Source organism: Micropterus salmoides, unplaced genomic scaffold, assembly GCF_014851395.1.
Source record: "Micropterus salmoides isolate LMB-PRFRI ecotype aquatic unplaced genomic scaffold, ASM1485139v1 Ms_hic_scaffold_9, whole genome shotgun sequence".
NCBI lineage: Eukaryota > Metazoa > Chordata > Actinopteri > Centrarchiformes > Centrarchidae > Micropterus > Micropterus salmoides.
In genome coordinates, this window is record NW_024044681.1 from 26,964,414 (window position 1) to 26,986,251 (window position 21,838).

The 21,838-nt window shown below is 39.8% G+C and overlaps 1 protein-coding gene across 3 annotated transcripts in view; it reads left to right on the forward strand.

Moving 5' to 3' along the window:
- gria3a (glutamate receptor, ionotropic, AMPA 3a) overlaps nt 1–21,838 on the forward strand; it is a 72,810-nt gene that overhangs the window by 20,211 nt on the left and 30,761 nt on the right. For all 3 annotated transcript variants that reach the window (XR_005443132.1, XM_038709341.1, XM_038709342.1), the window contains exons 4-8: nt 8,985–9,172; nt 19,390–19,443; nt 19,680–19,841; nt 20,227–20,394; nt 21,696–21,800. Coding sequence is in view for 2 of the 3 variants with exons in the window: in XM_038709341.1 (XP_038565269.1) it covers nt 8,985–9,172; nt 19,390–19,443; nt 19,680–19,841; nt 20,227–20,394; nt 21,696–21,800 (677 nt within the window). In the remaining variant the exon portion in view is untranslated. The remainder of the gene's footprint in view (nt 1–8,984; nt 9,173–19,389; nt 19,444–19,679; nt 19,842–20,226; nt 20,395–21,695; nt 21,801–21,838) is intronic.

A 21,838-nucleotide genomic window follows, 5' to 3' on the forward strand; every position in this document is an offset into this window, starting at 1 on the left:
CTAATTGTACTCAAAAGTGTCCTTTTACTGTCATTTGGCAGCTTTAATCCTTTTTATTTCACTGGCTCAGTAAGTATTTCCCTCTTCATTGAGTAGCCACATATAAGCTTTGAGATTTTTGGAGATTTCTCTGAAGTAGGTTCACTTGCTTTGTCTGAGTTCCCTTTGGTGTCGCGCTCAGCTTTGGGCATCCCATGACAACGGCGCATTTCAGATGCCTGTAAGAGAATTTTAAAGAGGTCACCTTCTCCAGAGAGGGGGAGGGATGACTGAGTCACAGTTGAGGCTGCACACCACGCTCAGCCCTCATGTGAGCCACTGCCCAAGACAGGCAAGAAGAAACACACAGCCAGGTGCCAGCAGAGCCTCAGTCCGTATCTTTCTTCCAACTCTGTCTGTCACAGAGGAAATAAATCTGTTGGTGAATGTATTATTCTACATTTAGTCAAATATATATCCTTCTGGAATGAAAAATCTAAGCTTCACCCAATAGATTTTTATGTAATTTGTTAAAGAAAAACAACCAATGAGATAATATTCCATTTATAAGATGCTTTATTCCAAAGCGATAAACATGACTGTGAGAAAAGTATTATTTTATTCACAGTTGAACCCAATAGCCAAATAGTGCTAAGCTCTATCAAACAATTCCTCTGAGCTGCAAATAGCACCATATCAGAGGAGTGTATACTGATCTCCTGGGCAGTGTTGTGTGGGCTACAAGCTCATATATTCAAGAGAATCCCACATGCAGGCCAACTCTGTTTTGTGTTGTTCGCTCTAACAATTGCTGTCATCGTTAGGCATTTCTTTGAGGGCATTTTGTGTGTTTAACATTTTTTTGTGTTTGTAGACTAGGGCATAGATATTAATCTTAGTGTTGTGCTTGTATGGTGACTTGAAAGGAAATTCAGCATATACTTGGCCACCGCGTGTTACACAGTAGACCTACAGTTTGCCCCCAGTGCCTGACTTCTTACACTGCAAATGTCATGCTCATGTGTATGATATTAAACCATTTTAACTGTTGTCATCGTGTTGCAGGTCTGGTTCATGTCAACACTTATCTCTTCATGAGATCAATTGTACTCTGTTCTTTGTCCTTGAGAAGCATCCACCAAAAGCGATTTCAGTTGTGAGTTGATGAAAGGGCAAGCTGTCTGGTTGAGTACTGGTGCAGAATGAACTGCAGAGAAATGAGATGTTGCAACAACTCAAAGCTTTTTCTTCACTTTTGTTCTTTTCCTACAGACACTGTATGAGTGTATGTGTGTGTGTTTCTCTCTATGTGTATATACTTCTGACTTTAAGGTGCTTGCATCACTTCATTAAATGTAAAGGTGTCGTGGTGAGTCAAGTGGGGTGCAGAAAAATTTGCACCCAGACGCAGAACACCAGGTTCAGTTTTAGCAATGTCTATTAACCATAAAACAGAAGGTTAAAAAGCTTGTGGTGAGATGATGAAGGCAAGGGTCAAAAAACAAATGAACAGTCCGACACAGGACAAACAAATCCAGATAGGCACAGGCAATAATCTAAGTTACAAAATCCAAGACGGTCCAATAATAAGAAAAAAGAAAAACACAGGGAAGAGGAAGGGCTGGAACAACAGAAAGATGAAGACAAACTGACAAAAGACAAAAAAAACACACGGTACAGGCTACATATACACAAGAGCCTAACAAGACACAGGTGAAACTCATTAGATTACACTAATATATCAACTTTCATGTTGATATGGCAAATATGTTTGCAAACAGTTGCCTATTTACACATCTAGCAGCTATAGAACAACATTAGCATTTATTTGGAGTTGTCTTTCTGGCCACCTGGTGAATGTATGTCCAATATTCACTCTCCTTTTAGCTCTGTGTTTAGTCTCCACCAACGAGGGAGGGGAATATCTGGCTCTTTAGTTGCTAAATAATGTTGCAGTGTTCGCTAGCTAGTTGTTGACTTTGTCTGCCGTTTGGTGCTGAGCAGGTAGTGTAAACTACAGTGAGTTTTTTGAGCTTGGATGAAAATTGTCTGTGGGTTCATCAGTACTAGCAACCCATTTCACATAAAAGTAGATACATTGATACACTGACAGATGCTAATTTGGCTAATCTATTAGTCAAACAATTTTCCTATTTACACATCCACATCCAGCAGGGGCGGCATGGTGGTGCAGTGTTTAGCACTGTTGCCTCACAGCAAGAAGGCCATGGGTTCAAACCCCGGTTTCCCCAGCCTTTCTGTGTGGAGTTTGCATATTCTCCCCATGTCTGCGTGGGTTCTCCTACCATCCAAAGACATGCAGGCTAGGTTAATTGGTGACCCTAAATTGTCCTTAGGTGTGAGCGTGAGTGGTTGTTTGTCTATGTGTGGCCCTGCGATGGACTGGCAACCTGTCCAGGGTGTACCCCACCTTGCGCCTGATGTCAGCTGGGATTGGTTCCAGCCCCCCTGTACGCAGCATAAGCGGTTGATGATGGATGGATGGACATCCAGCAGACACAGGAACATTAGCATTCATTTAGAGTCATCTATCTGGGCACTTAAAGCTATAGCTATGATAAAGCTGCATCAAGCCTTTTAGACTGTTGAACATGCCCTTTTAATAATAAAGTTCCTCATTTCTATTCTCATACGTCCAATATAAATTTCCCTGTTTTGGTCTCCACCAACTTCTGAGAGGAAATTTTTTTGATCTTTAGCTTGCTACAGTAGATCTTTGACTTTCTTCACTAGCTAATGTAGTCGCTAACTTTGTTTTGTTTGATGAAAGCTGCTGCCTGCTCATAGAAACTGAAATTTAAACAGGATTTCAAACTAAGCTACAGGAAGCTCAAAGCCCTGTGGAAATGGAGAGTATCTTGCATTTTGTACTGTGAAACACATTTCTACCTTTATTGGATATCTTCCTTGAGACTGGATTTCTGTCTTTATTTGCATGTGGTTATGCCTTAGCATGTGCTATATATAGCCTTGTGACAATATGCTCATTATTTTGAATATGGTTTATTTTTCAGGACGTTGCTGAATAATTGACTCTGTAAAACGACCTTGATGGTTGTCCTGCCTGCTGGCTGTTGTAAAGCGTGCCATCTGTTTACAAAGTCAACCAAAACTCTTGGACCAGAAGACATTGTCATTTGTGCGGCGACTGATAAATCACACCGGTGTTAACATTCACCAAGAGACTTGTCCTTTGACGTTCAGATTTCACATTGAAGTGGTTATTGAAGTTAGAGAACACTGTCACATTCAGATAATTCCTTCGGTTCAGGACTTTCAAACTTAGTTTTTATATCCACATATATGTAATTGTAAGCATACTCAATAGCTTAGCATTGACAAGCTCATACAAACGTTTAAATCCAAAATATCCAGCTTAGTTTAGTGACAGAAAAGGAATGAATACTCTCAAGGGAATCATTTGTAAATCCCTCCAAATCCTTTTTCTTGAGCAGCTACTAACATGTTTCAAAATGTCATGCATATCCCTGCTTATGGTGTTCAGTGCGATGTGTCACAATACTGGGAGGAGAGCTGACATTCAGGTTCTGCCTTTTCATTTCCCCTCTTCCACCAGAGATATACTGTGCTGGATTCTTGTTTTGATATCTTTGAGCTGATAAAGAAAAAAAAACATGTTTGAACTGATAAAGTCTGGATGATGGCAGAGTCGGATCCAGTCCGAGGTGAGTTCAGTAGCTACTTACCTCCTACTCATCACGATACCTTTAGACAGGACAGTCACACCAACACACTTTTGAATTCCTTAAGGCAAGACACTACAGGTGAATAGGGTACAAATTTGAACTAATAGATATCACCATGATACTTCCCCAGTTGATTAATTAAATTAAAACAGTTACATTGTTTGTATTACACATTTTCTGAAATGGCAAATGAGGCATTATCTAATTAAATATGCATACATTTCCAGAACAGAAATCTGAACTTTGAATAAGGCCAGGTTCAAAATTCTTGTTTCATTTTGTTGTCATGTTAGAGTCAAAGGTTTTTACAGAGGTCATTTTGGATATGTCTTTTATCACCCCACAACAGTCATAAAAATATTTTTTTTGGCCATGTTTTTACAAATAAAATGTTGTATAAATCAGGCTATGAATGATATATAAACAAACCCCTCACAATAAAGTTAGGAATAAAAGTGCTACTGAAGTGGAAATTTGTGGCTCAGAGAAAACAGCCTTTAAAGCTATGTAATGTAAAATTCCATACATTTTGCATGACACTACAATTAAAAATAGATAGCAGCATGAAACTTCCCCAGTTGATTACCAGTAGATTCTGATATTTTTATGTTTATATACAAATTAGGCATTATCTAATGCTGTCTTGGTGAATTTAGGAGAAATCTGCATATACAAATAGACAACATTTTGTAAAATAATCACCCAAATGTGTGTTTTCTGCGTTTTCTTTCTACTAGTCTGAAAGACGAAATGTTATGGAAGCGAAATAGCCCAAAATCTTAAAATTGACCGGTGCATGAAAAAACGATGTCTTGTCTGTAGTGTCTTGCCTTAACCTCCCTGAGTATCAGACATGTGGACACACATCTCGTCTACCTCTTTAGACTCCTGAGTGGCTAATGTGGTGGCGCCCAGCGAGAGCCACTTGTCTTTAAAGGCCAGACCGGATCTGAGTGCTGTCTGCCGAGCGCTTCACTGTGAAGGTCACCAGCAGGGGAATGGGGGGTAGACATGTCAGCTGAGTTGCTGTGCTCTGAATACTTAGGAGCTTTATTGGGAACATGTCAGCTCACATGTCCTTTAGTAACGGTCACCAGTAAACAGCAAGTTGGGAACAGCCAGTTCTTTTTGCTATGAATGGATGATTATTTCAAATATTTCTGATGAAATGATGAAATGATGCAGTCAGAAGTACAGGTCAGGGCTGCTTGACACAGGGTGTGTCATTTGTTTATTCTGGGTTATTTGTGCATTACTGCTAATGACAAGTCTAAAATCCCTGCTAGTGACCCAAAAGGACCATGTTATGCTTTACATTTATTTTAGGATAGGTGTTAACTGACTAGTCAGATGTATTCAGAATCATATTCAGCTGAACTCATGAAATTTACTTCTTGGTAAATGGCAAGTATTATCACAATGTTTCCCTCTTTAAAGGGGAATTCCACCAGTTTTACACAACAATATCCGTTTACAGGACTGCTACTGCATATGTGAATAAAAGTTGTATAAAACCAGAGGGAGCTGCACGAAATCTGATAAATTGCCTCAAGTGATGTCACTTGAGTCAAAGTTGGATAGGGTTGAAGACTATAAGTTTGAAAATTAAGAATATCTGGGAGACTGGAGTTAGAAAGAAGTGGGCTTACCAGACCTCTGTAGCCCACTCCTCATTTCTGTCTGAGGCAAGTGCCTCAAGGCTACAGTAGCTGTTGCTAGCCTAACACAGCCAAACACCCCCAAACTGTTGGCAATCAAGTTGCTTTGTGGGTAATGTGGGCAAAACTGTCCATTGAGTGCAAAGCTAAATGCTAAATCAGTGTAGTACTCTTTTAAAGATATTCTATAACCTTGCATGCAACTAAATAGGATTTCTGTGAGAAAAGGTAATTTGATAATTCTTCAATACCTGGCACAGTACAATATGGATGGTGGGATTCATTGTTAGCTGTTGGGCACAACCTCTCTCCTACATCAATGAAATGTCCATTCTCAGTGTATGTGCACCGAAGGTTTCAGGTTTCCAGCAAATTTGTTTAAGTTGTATATTGTACCACGATTGGCTGTAGTGTCACAAAATCCTGCTCGTACTTACACGTCTTAAAGTGAGATTTAAGGTGAGCACAGAGTAAGATTCCCCTCTTCAGCAGATAAATGTGAAAACAGTCTTTAAGCACATTTATCATTCTGCACAGTGAAGGTCAGACATCCAAGTAAAGTAGCAATGAGTACAACACATTTGGGAGGGGAAGGGGGGCTTTTAAAATTCAGGTCTAATAGCTATAACAATTCAATAATTCAAGAAATGAGGAACTTTAATATTAAAGGGGCATGTTCAACAGTCTAAGGGGCTTGATGCAGATTTATAATACCCATAGCTTTACAAATAATGCATGGATAACTGTATAACCCACCCAAACTTAATCTAATGTATTAATGAGCACTTTACATTTCTGTATAATCTAAAAAGCATACACACAGGATGTGATATAACGGCTCAAGTAGCCACGATGACAAAGTGCAGTCTGGTCTGTGCTGCAAGGAGGTTCTGCTTCACTTGACTGTGATGCAGAGTGAGAACCGGTTTTCATTTAGCCTGTGTAACGCCAGCTTCCAACAGAGAGGCTCTGTAGCTGACTTGTATTTACATAAACACATTTTATACTGGCTTATTCAGCACCCATAATAATATCTATTATTGGAATCAGCACTTTTGTCCCTGCTCTGAGAGAAAAGGGTAACACAGGATGTGATGCTGCTTTTGCTTTTTTAGTCCAGTCAGCCGTAGTGTGCTGGCTATGGTAAACGATTGCTCTTCTGTCCGTTAATTATGACCCAGTACGGCACATAATGAACTCCTGCCACTGCGCATTTTCACCATCACTAAACATATTCTGTGCACTGCTCTTCAAATAATGGAAATATGCAAATGTAGATGTACGTTGTCATTATCTGTCTTGGGCTCTGATATTTGGTCTGCTGTTTTAGTGAAATTAATATCTGCTTGATAAGGTATTACCTTTTCAAGAGTTACTGGTTTTCCTACATGTGGACTGCAATTCATCCCAGTTTGTTTTTAGTGGTTTTTGTCATACAGCCTCAATATACCAATTTGTATTGAGTTGCATTTATTTTAAATATAGCCATTTATATTCTGGAGGGGTTTGACCTTTCATAATCTCACAACTCATGCCACTCAAATAACAACCAAAAACCCTTTACAACGGCAGTTTGACGTCTGCTGTTTCAGCACAGATGGGCTGCCACTTGTGAAGAGATTGATCACTTTAAAAAGCCACATGGCCTCATGCCTGTGGCAGTTACCCGTTTTCTGTCACTTCAGGTCAACACTGTGTTTATGTACGTATTTATGTAGTTTTAAATTAACTGTTGTGATGTAAAAGTATCTGTTAGTTGCTTTTATGCTGTTGAGTTACAGTTATTTTGACACAGTTATGGTTTGTCCCTAAATTGTAAGACTGGCAGGATCTACATTGTGATACACTTTTAACTGTAGACTCAGAAACATTTGTTAATGTTATAATAATGGACAGCATTAAGATGGATAACATAAGCAGCGAAGAAGTGCTTCGACTTTAAAATTTGAAAGGTCTGTTAACCTTTTGGAAACTTAACCAGACAGAATTGTATGATGTTTTCCAAAACCCAAGATCTGATGTTATTATCTCTTATGGTCATTATGGTCTTATGTGACACTTAGCTCATAGGACAGAGTGTGTGAGAGTGTGTGTGTCACTGCCTCACATAACAGATGCTTAGTTGAATCAGCTCCATGAAACCTTCAAATGTTTCAGCAGGAGGTTCTGGCTTCCTGGAACCATTAATCAGCAATCAGAGAGTTCACCTTCACTTTAAACCAACTTTATATCCAAATTTACTAATGTCAGCACTGACTTTACTGTAGCAACACAAGCATAAATAACTCAGAGTTCTATAAGCTCAAAGAAACATTTTTTATGAACAAAAAGTGTGATTGAAGGTGCATAAAATGACTGTAACATATTGTTTCTAAAGAGAAATTGATAGGATGATGGCTGCTCTTGACAATTTTCCAGTAAAAAGCCATGAATGACTTCTATCATCTTTACTATTGCACAAATATAACAGCTTTCTAGTCTATTTTCTTTTGAGCTGGAGTCACCGGTGTCTCTTTCTGGCTGATTTAGAAACTGCCTTTGTGGCCCATCATGACTGCTGACCATGTATCCCTAACCCCCTTAGTAAACTATCAGAGGAAATATCCAAATTCCTGTGGGTTTATCGTGGCTTTTCAGTGTCGCTGCTCAGCACAGGTTACTGTTAGCTCAGCTTCTTCCTTTCATATACATCAGTAACTGATTCATCCCATGACACATTGAGCTCTGCAACGTAAACACACCACTGAGTTAGGCCAATTGTGCACGCTGAACTGCTTCTTTGGCAGTCCATTTCACTACGTTCGCAGGAGTATGTGCTAGACGTCGTATTGTTGTGTCTTAGCTCTCTATTTGTGTCAACTCTAGACTTAAATTTGTGAGTTTGAATTCCTCAGTGAGGCAGGAAAGAGATTACTGAGGGGAACTCATGTGATACACTGCTAAGGCAGCGTGGGACACACTCATTTCCCAGTTAATAGTTAGTTAATTATGCTCTGTAACCTCTCTATCTTTCTTATGAGGGTTACAGCTTCAACTTAATCTTTTGCATGTAGATTTTTTCTTCCCATCTTCCCAAATTTTTGTCATGGTTCATGTCATTAATCTTGTATCTGACAGCTGTAATTTGTAACTATGCATGCTGTAAATATATACATTGCAATAGCCTGGGGCTCATGTTTAATTCATGTGCAGTAAGAAAAGAGAAGGCCCAAAACAAAGATATTTTCTCCTATTCATCTACTATACAACTGTTTATGTTTTATAAATGGATACGGATCAGTTTTACAGACCTGTTTTATTCTGAAATTAATTTGGTAGACTTTGGTTGTGTATGTCTGCTCTAGACATTTTCTGTCTCCATTTGTTTTGGATATTTTCTCAAAAACCATCGTCACAATCACAAAGGAATTTAATTGTTTGTAAATGTTGATTGTTAATAGTTGTAATAAAAAGCTGGTCAAAAGCGTTTCAGAATTAAACATGTGTGTTAAAATCAGAATACCCCTGCAGCTCTTTTTGTTTATAGCCATTTGGATTCTCAGCACAACATTTACCTGCATGTGTGCTCTAAAAGAACAAAAAGACAGCTGATGGAGCTCTTTTCCCTCTGCTCCTCCAGGTTTTGCAATCCTCCAGGCCATCATGGAGTCGGCTGTAGCCAATAACTGGCAGGTGACAGCTCGCTCGGTCGGGAACATTGTGGACCCCACAGAGTACAGACGCATCATCGAGGAAATGGACCGCCGGCAGGAGAAACGCTTTCTCATTGACTGCGAGGTGGACAGGATCAACTCCATACTGGAGCAGGTACTCAGCCAACACACACTATTGGAAAGATAACATGCTGGAAACAAAATTTATTTTATTCAGCCTCCGGCTCTGAAGGAGTAAACACACTGTCTTTTCCTCACTTTTTTTGCCTTGAACACCATTTAGACACTCTGTGAAATGAGGCACTCTCCTGGCCTGCTCTGATCTGACTTGTCATTTCTTTTTCATTATTACCCTAAACACTTGGAGTGCATCATGATTGCCTCAGATCTCAACATTCTCATTTAGTAGACGATGTTTAAACAGGCGAGATGGGTACATTCAATTAAGGCTTGTTATTTGTTGTTTTTTTGAGCACACGTTGTTTGAGGTCACCTGGGCTTAATTCACGTGGAGGAATTAAACAGCCTCCTCATCCTTGTTTCCTAGGTGACCGTCAGCTACAGTTTTCCCACATGAGGCTTGTTTCAGATTCAGTGTTTGCCAGTGCGTGTTGTGTGCCCTGTGGCTGCACCGCAGAGAATACTTTATTGTCAAAAATGTATTAAATGAGGGTTAACTGGGAATTTACTTACTTACTCAAAAGATCATTGGAGTTCAGTTTTTTAATTAGAAGCTATGTTGCACGTGTGGTCACATTTTGTGTACTGTCTCTCAAGATTGGAGCAATTGAATACATGCCTGGATTTCTCATCTGTTTTTCTTTTTTTTGGAGTGGTGTAGGTGAGTATGTATGATAATAAGATGAATGGATGTGATAACATTTGGACATGTGAATGTGCATTTATGTCTTGTATGTGATTGCATCCATGTTTCATTTTAGCCTATTACGTATATGTAGTATATTATATATCAAGGCATTATGAAATTGCTTTCTTTAATTAGTAAGAGATTGTAAGCAAACCCCATGGTGGAAGGCATAAAATAATTTAAAAAACATATATCTAATCTTCACATACATAGCCGAATCCTGATTTCACCTAAATGTTTCTGACCTAACTTCCAACCTAAATGAAGCTAACTAAAGTGTATAAGACACATGCCTTTGATGTGAGAGACCCCGGTTCGATTCCCACTGCGACACATCCACCAATGTGTCCCTGAGCAAGACACTTAACCCCTAGTTACTCCAGAGGGGTGTGACCTATACATATATATATAGCAATTGTAAGTCGTTTTGGATAAAAGCGTCAGCTAGTGTAATGTAACACTAAACATCCATAGACTACTTCTATAAACTGAAATGAAATGACTGACTATGCTTATTAGAGTCCTATTGATTGCTGTAGGAATGTAGAGAGAATTTCACTATTAACAAACCATTACCTATTAACAAAAAATGCTTCTGAAATAAATTGCAAAAAAAAGTCTTTTGTGTGTGTTTGAACCATTAATCCTGAGCACATCTTAACCTTCTCTTCTTTGCTGAGATATTGTGTGTAAAGGCTTCTGCCCTCTACATAATGATCTTCATAATCGCCGGCCTCACCAGTTTTTCTCTGACCTTCGCCGCAGATCTGTCTTCATTTCCTCTGATGCGGGGGAATATTTTTAGTGACAGTGCAGAACATTTTCATTAATTAAGAGAAGTTTGCTTTTCTCTGCCCTTCACGTTGATACAGAGGTATTCTTCAAATATTCTCGAATTAACTCCATATTAGATTCAAGTTGTCCAATCAAATAACGGGGGTCACTTGGTGTAACGCCAGGCTGATCCCATCCTAATCTGTTTTCTGTGGTGGGATAGGATTGTGAATGTTGGCCTTGTAGTGAGCATCTGTCAGAGAAGTGTATCTCCAGATGCTTGAGAGTGGCAAAACACGCCTGCGTCTCTCGAGAATTATTTCTTATACGAGCTGTGACATCAACACTTGCTTTAATGTGATATCAGCTCCCAGTGTAAGTAGGACACACTGTCCCATAACAGCAACAACAATGAGCCTACTATAAATAGCCTACCCTCCTAGCCTGAGGGAAGATCTCCCACAAAGGCAGGAGTGAGCAAACACAACCGAGATCACTCAGGCATCAGGACGCAACCATTCTTGACATGATTTATTTTTCAACCAGTGTTTGGGATTGGACCTCATAAACAGACTATAATCATTAAAATGATTGTTAAATTCTTTTTATACCTGCATTCAAGTTATTATCACTACCTGGTGCATTATACCATACTCAGACATCTATCATTCATTTTGTGCTAATTATTTTTGTTATCACTTGTAAAGGGCTTGGTTGATAAATGCGCTGTGGGTTTGTTGTTCCCGTGCTGGCTCTCTTGCAGCCTTTAAAAGTATCAGTCTGCTCATCCCTTCAGTGAAGTAAAGACAGACCGATAAACACCTTTAAGCCTTCTCATCAATAATAGAAGCACAGTGGATTTATAATCGCTGCCAAAGGACCAGTCACCTCCAGCCTCCTCCTTCACAGTGGACAGACAGAGAAAGCATCATAGAAAAAGACTGGAAAGGCAGAGAACTTGTGGGAATTGAGCAATGAGTCTCCCTGTCTGTCACTGTGGAGGGAAATGTGGGAAGTGCTGGACACCAGAGGTGCACTGAAATTCCAAAGTGTGTAGGATAGTTAAAGAAGATGCTGTTTAAAGGATGAGATCTGTTATTTAATCCTGTATGTGAATTGAAGCTTTCTCCGTTGCTTTGCATGGGCATTGGTTTTAATGGCATAAAGATTTTTAGCCATAGCTGTGAGTTGCTTCGTCTCAAATGTACAGTATGTAAACAAGACTAAGAGTCTGCAACCATGCGCAGTGTTAGGAGGTACTTAGGTTCAGCAGTGTTTTGAACTAAAGCTAACATCAGCATGCTAACATGCTCACAACAATGTTCACATACTATAGTTATCAGGTAATTGGTAGTTGAGGCTGTTTTTTACAATTTTACATAAAAATTGGCCAAACAATTTGAACGTTTGCTCAGTAACTTTCACATCAGGTGTATCATTATTATTATTATAGCTATAACTTATAGCTGTGTTAGCCAAGGTTTACAACAACTCCGCACTTGAACAGTCTGTGAAGTTACATTGCCGTGTTTATTTTAAATGTAATTCACAACCAATAAAGCATACTTACAGGTTGTGATTGTGAATTTCCAGGCCCAAACAGAGTTGGAGTTGCATCGTCTTTTAGGACTAAATGTTGAACTGTTGCCGGTGTTTTGACGATCTATGCTGCCTTGCCGAAAAATGTTACCATAGCGCAAATTGATAGACTCGACTCTCCTCAGCCCTGCTCCGTTCTCCATATCAGGAAGTACCCACAGGTAGTACGTAGCTTGACGCCACACACAACTGCCGCGATGTAACGTTCAATGCGACGCACACACAGCTTTCTCTTTTTTAAGTTAAAACGTTTCAACATTACTCAGAATGTAAAGACAGATAAGCGGTATGAAAACCTTCCAGCTGTGTTTTCCTCTGCCGTTGTTGCTGCAGCAGTCTGTGTGACGGCGGGAGCAGAGGGCTCTGTGAGCGGGCGGCTGGCCGGCCTCACACGCTCCTCCCGCAGGTTGGCACAGGCATCACCCGCAGACACTTGCGGAGCTCCTCAACTCCGAAAATGTTCAAGCACATTTTTGTTCCGCCATCACTTCTTGTAAAACTGTCAATATTCGAAATCTACACAGCTGATTTCACCTCAAAACTTCTCAGAAGTGGATTTAGGGATGAAATTACATACGAAAACTGTAAAATATAAAACTTTCTGTTGCTGGTCTCTGTCTGGTGCACACAATGATGATGCAGTGAATAGTGACGATTCTCTCTGACCAATCAGCAATCTGTTGTGTTTTCATGTTACATTTTAGTATCCCTCAGCTGGAACCTCGATGGAGGTGAGGTGATACGAAAAGAAGTACCTGGAAAACCAAACAAATGCGATTCAAGCCAAAGGGCCTCTGCTCAGACCAGCTTGGTTAGCTAGCCGCTTGGCAAGCTTTATGACGCGTTTTCATTGTGAGCAGAGTTTTCTGTGGGAGATGGGAACTCCCTTTGAGCTGGACTTTGGGCTTTTTCAGTTTGAAAACCTGTTACATGCACAAAAAAGAGATATAACTCAGTAAAGGAGAGGAAAAAGCCAAAAAGCATAATACCACCTCTTTAAGGGAACAGCAAAGTCATTAGAATTTATCCTCCAGGGACCTTGACATCTATACCAAATTTCTTGGCAATCCATGCAATAGTTGTTAAGACATTGCACTCAAAACCACAAATGTGATTCTCATGGTGGCGCCAGAGCAAAGTCAAATGATCACCAAATTATTTAGCAGGAACCAGGAATGTCTGTGCAGAATTACATGGCTTTTCATCCAGTAGTTGTTGATATATTTCAGTCTGGACCAAAGCGGTGGACTGGCAGAACGACAGACCAACATCCCTAGAGCCATGCTGCTAACATGGCTAAAAATGTACAGGTGGGTAACTCTGTGACCCCTGAGTGATACTTTGAGAGTAGTACGGGGGGTGATGTGATGCACTGCAGACAGCAGAGGGCCAGAATGAGTAAAGTCATTTGGTGGCAGTAATGTACCATAAAGGTTAGCAATGCATCAGTGATGGAGGAGAGGAAGAAAATGATGCAAACGATGCAGTTTTCAAAACACTCAAAAAAGGTTTTGTTTTAAGAGGTAGGAAATGCATTCAATTATTAAATGGGCCCTATGTCCACAGGGTATGTTAAATAATTTTAAAGGAAACAGTGTAAGCTACAAGACACAACTGCGATGCAGTAAACTCTCTGGTCACAGCTCTATACTAAAATACTAAAATAAAATAATGGTTAATAACAGTTAAATACTTTTGCATTTGTTTGAAAAGTGCATGTGACGATATGTGATAACTCTGATTGAACTATAATGGTCTACAAATAAACCACAGCAAGATAACTGTCTGTGCTCAGACCTTCATTTCCTTTACTTACATAAAAGACGACATTTTAGTGCAATCTTCTTTGTAGCTCAGGCATCCAAAGGAGACCCTAGAGAAGTTGTAGGGAGAAAAGCAAAACAAAATGAAAAACAACATCAAACGCATGTAAGCGGGTGAGTTGGCAAGAGCACAATTGCAACAAGGATAGTAAGGACATTACAACTTGATACACATTTTTTATTTTTTTGAATTTGGCATGCAATATGAAGACTGTAGAAGTATTTACACAGAAGTGTGTAGCTGACAGCCACTTTAACCATCAGATTGTACACAGACTGGCAAAAAATTATAATTAAACTGCTTGTATTGTTAAATCAGACAAGGAGGAGGGTAATTATCATGTGATAAAAATTTTAATATTAATACCTAGAAATAAAAAAGAACAAAAAATGGGTTTCGAGGTTTCATCCAAATGTGTCTAAAATATTGTGTATGTTGTGTGTAATGTACAGAGGGAGACAGAAGTTTCATAATGAGGCTAATCCATTCGAAGATTCAGCTTTGTGGTGAAGATTGGGGAACAACAGGGCATTGGAGCAATGTGTGAGCTGTGTCCCTCATTTGCTATATTTTCTTTCTTTAATGTATTTCTTTGACAGTTAAATCCCTCTTCACATTTTGCCCTGTTATGAGTAGCGTAACAATAATTAGTTGACTGGTGAAAAGGGACAGTTATCAACCTTAGGATGCCCGTTCCGGTTCTGAAGAAGGCAGATGACAAATCACTGTAACAAAGAGAAGCCTCCATCAGTGGGGAGAGAGTCAAATCCTCTTGAAGGCACTTGGGCAGACATCCAGCTTAGCACAGGACTGTGGCTCCAGTCTGCTTAATTAGAGTGGATTCCCGCAGGAATATTTAGGCTGATCGTCCTGCAGCTCGGCCCAGCTCAGGCCTGCTTCAAACAGCATGCCACAGACCTGCTCATCCAGACAGGCGGAGCCCTGAGGATGCACAAATAAAGATAATTGAGACCTGAGAAAACTGCTCTCTCTCTCTCTCTCTGTCTGTGCTCTAGAGTTACTGGAGTTTGTCTACAGCACAGGGAGATGGCTCCATATTTCTGATTATATCCTCAACAAGGACGTGAATACTAATGTGTAGATGTAGCAACACTGGCGGGGGTTGGAAGATGATGTGCTGAGATTAAGACTCAGTCCTTCACTGGGGAGCATCCTCTTATTTTTACACCATTTATTTTATTACAACATTACCTTAGTACTAGTTTAAAGACAACACATTTTGATTAGTCTTTAAAGTTAGTAATAGTTTTTGGGAAAAACGCTTGTTCGCTCTCTTGCTGAGTGAGGTGAGAAGACAGATAACACTCTTAAATCTGAAGCTACAGCCAGTTAGCTTAGCTTAGCCTACATACCTTTAAAGAAACCCTGTGCAGTTTTCTTGTAAACAAACACAGTTGTGTTTTCATTCAGTGTTTCTCACCTAAACACTATATATTTTAATTCACTGCTATGTTTCTTGGTGCGTTACCAGCACCAACTGTTGATCAGCGGAGGAGGAATGTGTATCTCGCGTGAATGTACGTCAAAGAAAACAGGAAGCAACTCTTAAAATCATTATCAAAAAAATTATCAAAATCATCATAGCGCTATTGGTCACCATCTCCACATGGTACCATTAAGTTGATAATTTATTTATACCAGTTGTTCTTTAAGGACATGTCATGTTGATTGCCCATCATAAATTATATTTCAGATTAAATGATTCAGCCTTCTTGGACTCTTCACAGATCCACGGGGCTTTGGACTGTTGCCAGAAGAGAACATTAACTGTAGAAACACATGACAGGGCATGGCACTTAGACTATCCTTTTCATTCAATGAGCATTAAAAATGTAGGAGCCAGTCAGTACAAGCAGTGCTGCTGGTTCCTTCTCACTTACAGGCCGCAGGTCCTCTGTCCCCCGAGCTGTTTGAAGAAGCTGTTTTGTGAGAAATGGATTTAGTCAGAAAGGAGGATATGAGTCCTGTGACAATAAAAGTGTTGTTCTCTCAGTGACGGTAGTGCCTGACCTCTTCCAGGCTCCTGCTGGCTTCACATACTCACAAAAAGCGATTATCCCAGGGGACCATGAAACTGGAGCATCAGGATCCTAAAAATATTTGTTATGCCCAGATGCTATTTTTCAGAGCAGCTCTGCCAACAGAGGGAAGGAGCAGATCAAATGAAATTATCCTTTACAAGAACATGTGTAGTACTCTTGTAGTGACACATGAAAATGAAAATAGGACTGATGAAAGATGTCTTGATAATTTCATTTTAAATCATCACTATAACCCTTGTTAAACCCTGAGTTGTTGTAATATGTATTTGTTGTACTTAAAACAGCCTGAGCCATCCCTGGGATTCAGATGAAGTATGTTAGGCTAAAAAATAAATACAAATAAATCCCCCCAGTGGCCCCTTTTCTTTTATCAGGGGCCTCTTTCCAGCAAGTCAACCTGTTTATGTTTTCAAAGGTAAACTTTAAGGTAAACTTAACTTTACTGAGGGTTTACTGAACAGAATGATGTAAATCCATTACTCACAAAAGTCTGACTGCGTTGTAATATTGTTTTAAGAAGCTCCAATCAGTTGAGAAGTGTATTTATGGTGAAGGTAGTGTTGCTAAAGCTGAATATGTCACACTATAAAAAGGTTTCTGATTATAATCTGTTTTCAATATGATAAAACAAATAAAATTCCATTGTATTTGCAGAAATTAGTATATCAGTACGATTTTGTTTTCACAATGAAAACATAAGTTAATAATTATGTAAAACCAGAGTGATTCTGTAAATGTTTGCAATGATGATTCAACAAAGTCAGTAAAATAATGGTTATGACCATCTTCACTCTCATCACTGGGAGCTGCTGCACCAAATCACAGAGGAGCATATCTGATCTATAGTTCTACAAAAAGCGCACTGCATATTATGAGGTTTAGTTATTTTGTATTTGACCATTGGTATTTTATGATCTTCTTTAAAAATGTAAATTTATTTTTCACTGTTAGTCCCCAAAGGTCCACATTCATCATTTTTAAATTATTTTGATTCACAACTATGCAACTGTCCTCACAATTATCATTAATAATATTGAAATAAGGGAAAATAATATTGCCACGATATTCTTTAAAGTTTAACTGACAGGAATGATGGAAACTGAAATTATTGTATTATGTTTTGTCAATACTGTAGCTGACCTAATTATGGTCATGCCAATAAAACAAAATTTAATTTGAAAGAATATTAATAATTTGGTGGAAAGTGAACATCTTTGTTAGCTTTTCATAGTTTTTGCATTTATGTATTTGTTTCACTCTGCAGCACTACAATGGATGTCAGTCAGCTCTAGTACAGCTTTTAGTTTGGTGTTGGCTCACTGATTCATTGTGTGAGTACAAACAAGAGCCACCTCCCAGAATCATCCCCCCTTTTCTGAATTACCAGCCAGATATCCCAACTTTAGAATAGTTTCTGTGCTCGCTGTCAACTGCGTGACTATGTAGCTCCCAGGGGATTATCTTTCTTTTTTTCAAGTCAAATCATTTTCTGGTTGTTCTGAAAAGAAATACTTGACACAAAAGCCAAGTGCTAAATCTAAAAGCGAAATGTATGGATGAAAATGAATAAAATCAACAGTGAATGACCATTTGGGGCTAAAAAGCATTTGCTTTGCATCACAGCTTTACATCAATCCATGAATTTCAGGAATCAAATGTTTAGGCAAAAGTAATAAACCAAGAAACGAAAAGTGTGTATGAAAGGCCTTCAGTGTACTTTACTTAACTTTTTACCACTCCTGTTACTCTCCAGCAGACAACCAAATAAACCAGAAACACTCCCACATTATTTATTTTTGTGTGCCTCATAGCTACAGCAGGCAATAAATGTTTACAGTTGATTATTTTCTAACAGCTAAACGAGCTTTCAGTCAAACACAGCAGTTGACGTGTCAGATTTAGATGCTCATATAGAAGTGTGAAGTCTTGTGCTTTCTGCCTGAGTGTGTTGGTGACAAACAGGAGTCGTAGTCAGTCACTCCAGGCACTGCAGCTTCATTAAGTGCCTTCTGTGTTGCTGCACTTGGGTCACTATGGCTCCCTCTCACATGGATGGATAGCAAATGAAAAGCTTTTCAGGACAAATTGGAAGACAATAAGCAGAAAAGCTTCCAGGAATTTTTGCTCATGGGGAAAATGCAGAGCGTGGGGCTTTCAGAGTCGCTGGTGGTTGTCGAACACAATGAAATCAATTTGCATTTCCGAGGAAGGTAATTGGATTTATTGTTGAAATTGCTCAGAGTGTATAAGCCGGCCATAAGGCCAACCTTGGAGCATCAAGGACGTTCCGTCTCTAGAGACAATTATGAGACATTAAGGTAGGTAGGTAGGAGCAAGCAGAGGGTTTTAAAGTGCACAGGAGTGAATTAAAGGACGGGTGTGAGACTGCATGATGATAGGAATCACTGAATAAGAAGCTGGACAATTATTATATAATAGTACGTCATGCGGAAATAGTACTAAAAATATACCACAGGGATGGATGTCCTTGTTTCAATTCTCATCTGTATTGAAGTCCTCCATAAAATCTATCCAACATGATATCACTATCACACTGGACATTTAGTGTTTAGATGATTTCACTGCCAGAGTATACTTATCAAAACAGTGTGGGAGTGTAGAAAGTGAAAAAGAAAGGGGAAAAAAATCAACTATCCACCCCCACAGTATCTTTTTGAAGCTTCGTACTGTGCGATGGAGAGTCAGAATGCAGGGAGATATGGAGAGAGAGAGTGAGTGTGTGTGAAAGAGTGAGAGAGAGAGAGAGAGAAAAAGTTTAAAGAAATCAGCGAGCAGCATGCTGCTCTCTCTGTGTGTCTGCATGCTCAGACAGGTGCCGTACAACGTTTTGGGTTTAATTAAGTCTAGTGTGCGACTGAGACAGGCGGAGCAGGAGGAGGCAGACTGTAGAGCACAGGCAGCTGCAGAGATAGAGGAAGGTTTGCCGGAGCTGTGACCTTATTTTACATGTTGAAGTTAATGGAAAGGAACAAGCACTGCCATTGCAGTTTCTCCCCTCTCTGTGTGTGTCTCATACAAACACACCCAAATGTACAAATGTGCTCACACGCTCCCTCTTGCCCTCGCAAATGTCGTCCTAATATGGCTTTCTTTCTTCCTACCGACTACCCTGCGTTATGAAATTGAAGGTCTTTGTCATTTCTGAATCTCAGCCCTCTAAATGTTCTCAGTGTTATGAGATGTGAATGTGACTCATTGTGTGTCTCCTCCTGCGACTTGTAGGTGGTGACCTCGGGAAAAAACAGCAGAGGATACCACTATATCCTTGCCAACCTGGTGAGAGTTCACAACATGCAACAATCCAACACAACACTGCCAAAAAAAAAACAGAATCACACTGCTCAGTGTGATGCAATGCAGCACAAAGACATGCAACACCCAGTAGTTTTGTCAAATTTCTCAATATGTAGTGATGATAGACTTACAATTGAGTCTAGTTATTAAACAGAACTAAGAAATAAGCTAATGAAGGGCTTGCTCCACCACCAGCCATTTGTGCTCTTTGCTCACAGGGTTTTTCCAACATGAGCCTGGACAGGGTCTTTTCTGGTGGAGCCAACATCACAGGCTTTCAGATCATCAACCCAGACAGCCCCATCGTCCAGCAGTTCCTCCAGCGTTGGGAGCGCCTGGATGAAAGAGAATTTCCAGAAGCCAAAAACACACCACTGAAGGTCAGTGAGGCATAGCTGCCGATGTTGCAGTTACATTTTATTTAACATCTTCAAAAATACTTTTTCTCTACACCCCTCTTCTCCCAGGTTTTAATGTAATAACTTTGCAGAAACCAGAGATAAAATGTCAATCAGAATCTTTTCAGTGAGACGTTGCTTAAATAACTTGTCACCTGCTTTTCCTTGAAGAGATACGGCTTTCATACTTGTGCAATTTTTGTGTCAATCACAATGTGAGGCTTTGATTTTCAGCAGCACTGATCTCATACAGTGTATACATACAGTAGCAAGAACTGCTGCGGAGATAATAACCTTGCTGTGATAGCAAGGTCTGCATGATGTCAGTGTTGAATCACTGGGGTTTTCTTGTGGCCTTTTGTCTCAGTACACATCAGCACTGACCCACGATGCCATTCTTGTGATTGCGGAGGCCTTCCGGTACCTTCGGCGCCAGCGAGTGGACGTGTCTCGCAGGGGGAGTGCCGGCGACTGCCTTGCCAACCCTGCTGTGCCCTGGAGCCAAGGCATTGACATAGAGAGAGCCCTGAAAATGGTAGGACTGAGGGCATCCACTGTCTCCGTAAACAGCTCTGCTTTTTATTCTATTTACTCTTTAGTTCGATCTTTGCTCACTCTTCACTCTACTCTAATTCAAAGCTTATAGTTTCTTTATGGTACCCAAGGTTGTCTATTTTTCCTTATCTTTCATCTTTGAGATTCTTTGTTAAATCTTAAAGGATCACTAAACACTAAGCCACAAACACCAACCTATATAATAATTTATAGTCATTATTGGGTAGAAATGTCTCTTCGTTTTATGAAGCACCTGATTTGTGAACTTCATGAACATGTGCTGTAACCCTTAACCAATCCAGCACTATATTTCATTCCATATAACATATTATAACTGTATTATTTTCTAGATACGCCCATTCCTTACTACTATTGTGAGCAAATAAACAATTTATTGATTAATTATCTCATTCATGCTGACCTAACCATCTCTTTGTCTGAGTAAATAGTGAAAGCCCATCATCCACAATTTTGTCCCCCCTCTAGATTGATCTGATTGGTCTAAAACCAGTCCAACCACAGTCAATCTAAACTTTCCTGCCACAACATTTACCTCTCCAATAGACAGGGAGTATCTATGCGTGATGGCACTGGAAATACACAATATGGACAAACGTACTGGGACTCCTCTTACTTTTATGACATCCCATTCTAAATCCATCTGCATTAATATGGAGTTGGTCCCCCTTTGCAACTTTAACAGCTTCCATTCTTCTGGAAAGATTTTGGAGTGTGTCTGTGGGAATTTGTGCCCATTCACCCAGAAGAGCATTTGTGAGGTCAGACACTGATGTTGGACGAGAGGGTCTGTCTCACAATTTTGTATCTAGTTCATCCCAAAGGTGTTCGATAGGGTTGATGTCAGGGCTCTGTGCCGGCCAGTCAAGATCTTCCACACCAGACTGGGAAAACCATTTCTTTATGGAGCTGGCTTTGTGCACAGGGGCATTTTCATTTTGAAAAAGGAAAAGGCCAAACACATCGGTTGGAAGAACTATTGTCTATAATTGTATGCTGTAGCATGAAGATTTTCCTTAACAAAGACCACTTCATGAAAAAACAGTCCATACCAGAAGTATTAGGACAGGGGTGTCCCAGTACTTTTTTACTTTTCCATATAGTGTATGTATTGAACAGACAACACACTTGAAAAACCAGAAGGTGCTGGAGAGAACTGGACTGCATTTATGAAGTCCATTTGTTGCATGTTTTCATGTGGATTTTGCTAACTTGCTTTATATTAGGAACCGGCATTATCATTCTTCTCTTGGTGCCTGGCAGGTCCAAATACCAGGTATGACAGGAAACATCCAGTTTGACACATTTGGTCGACGATCTAATTACACAATTGATGTGTACGAGATGAAGACAGGAGGCCCAAGGAAGGTAAGTAAGCACAGAGCCTTGGAAACGTCTATCAAGAT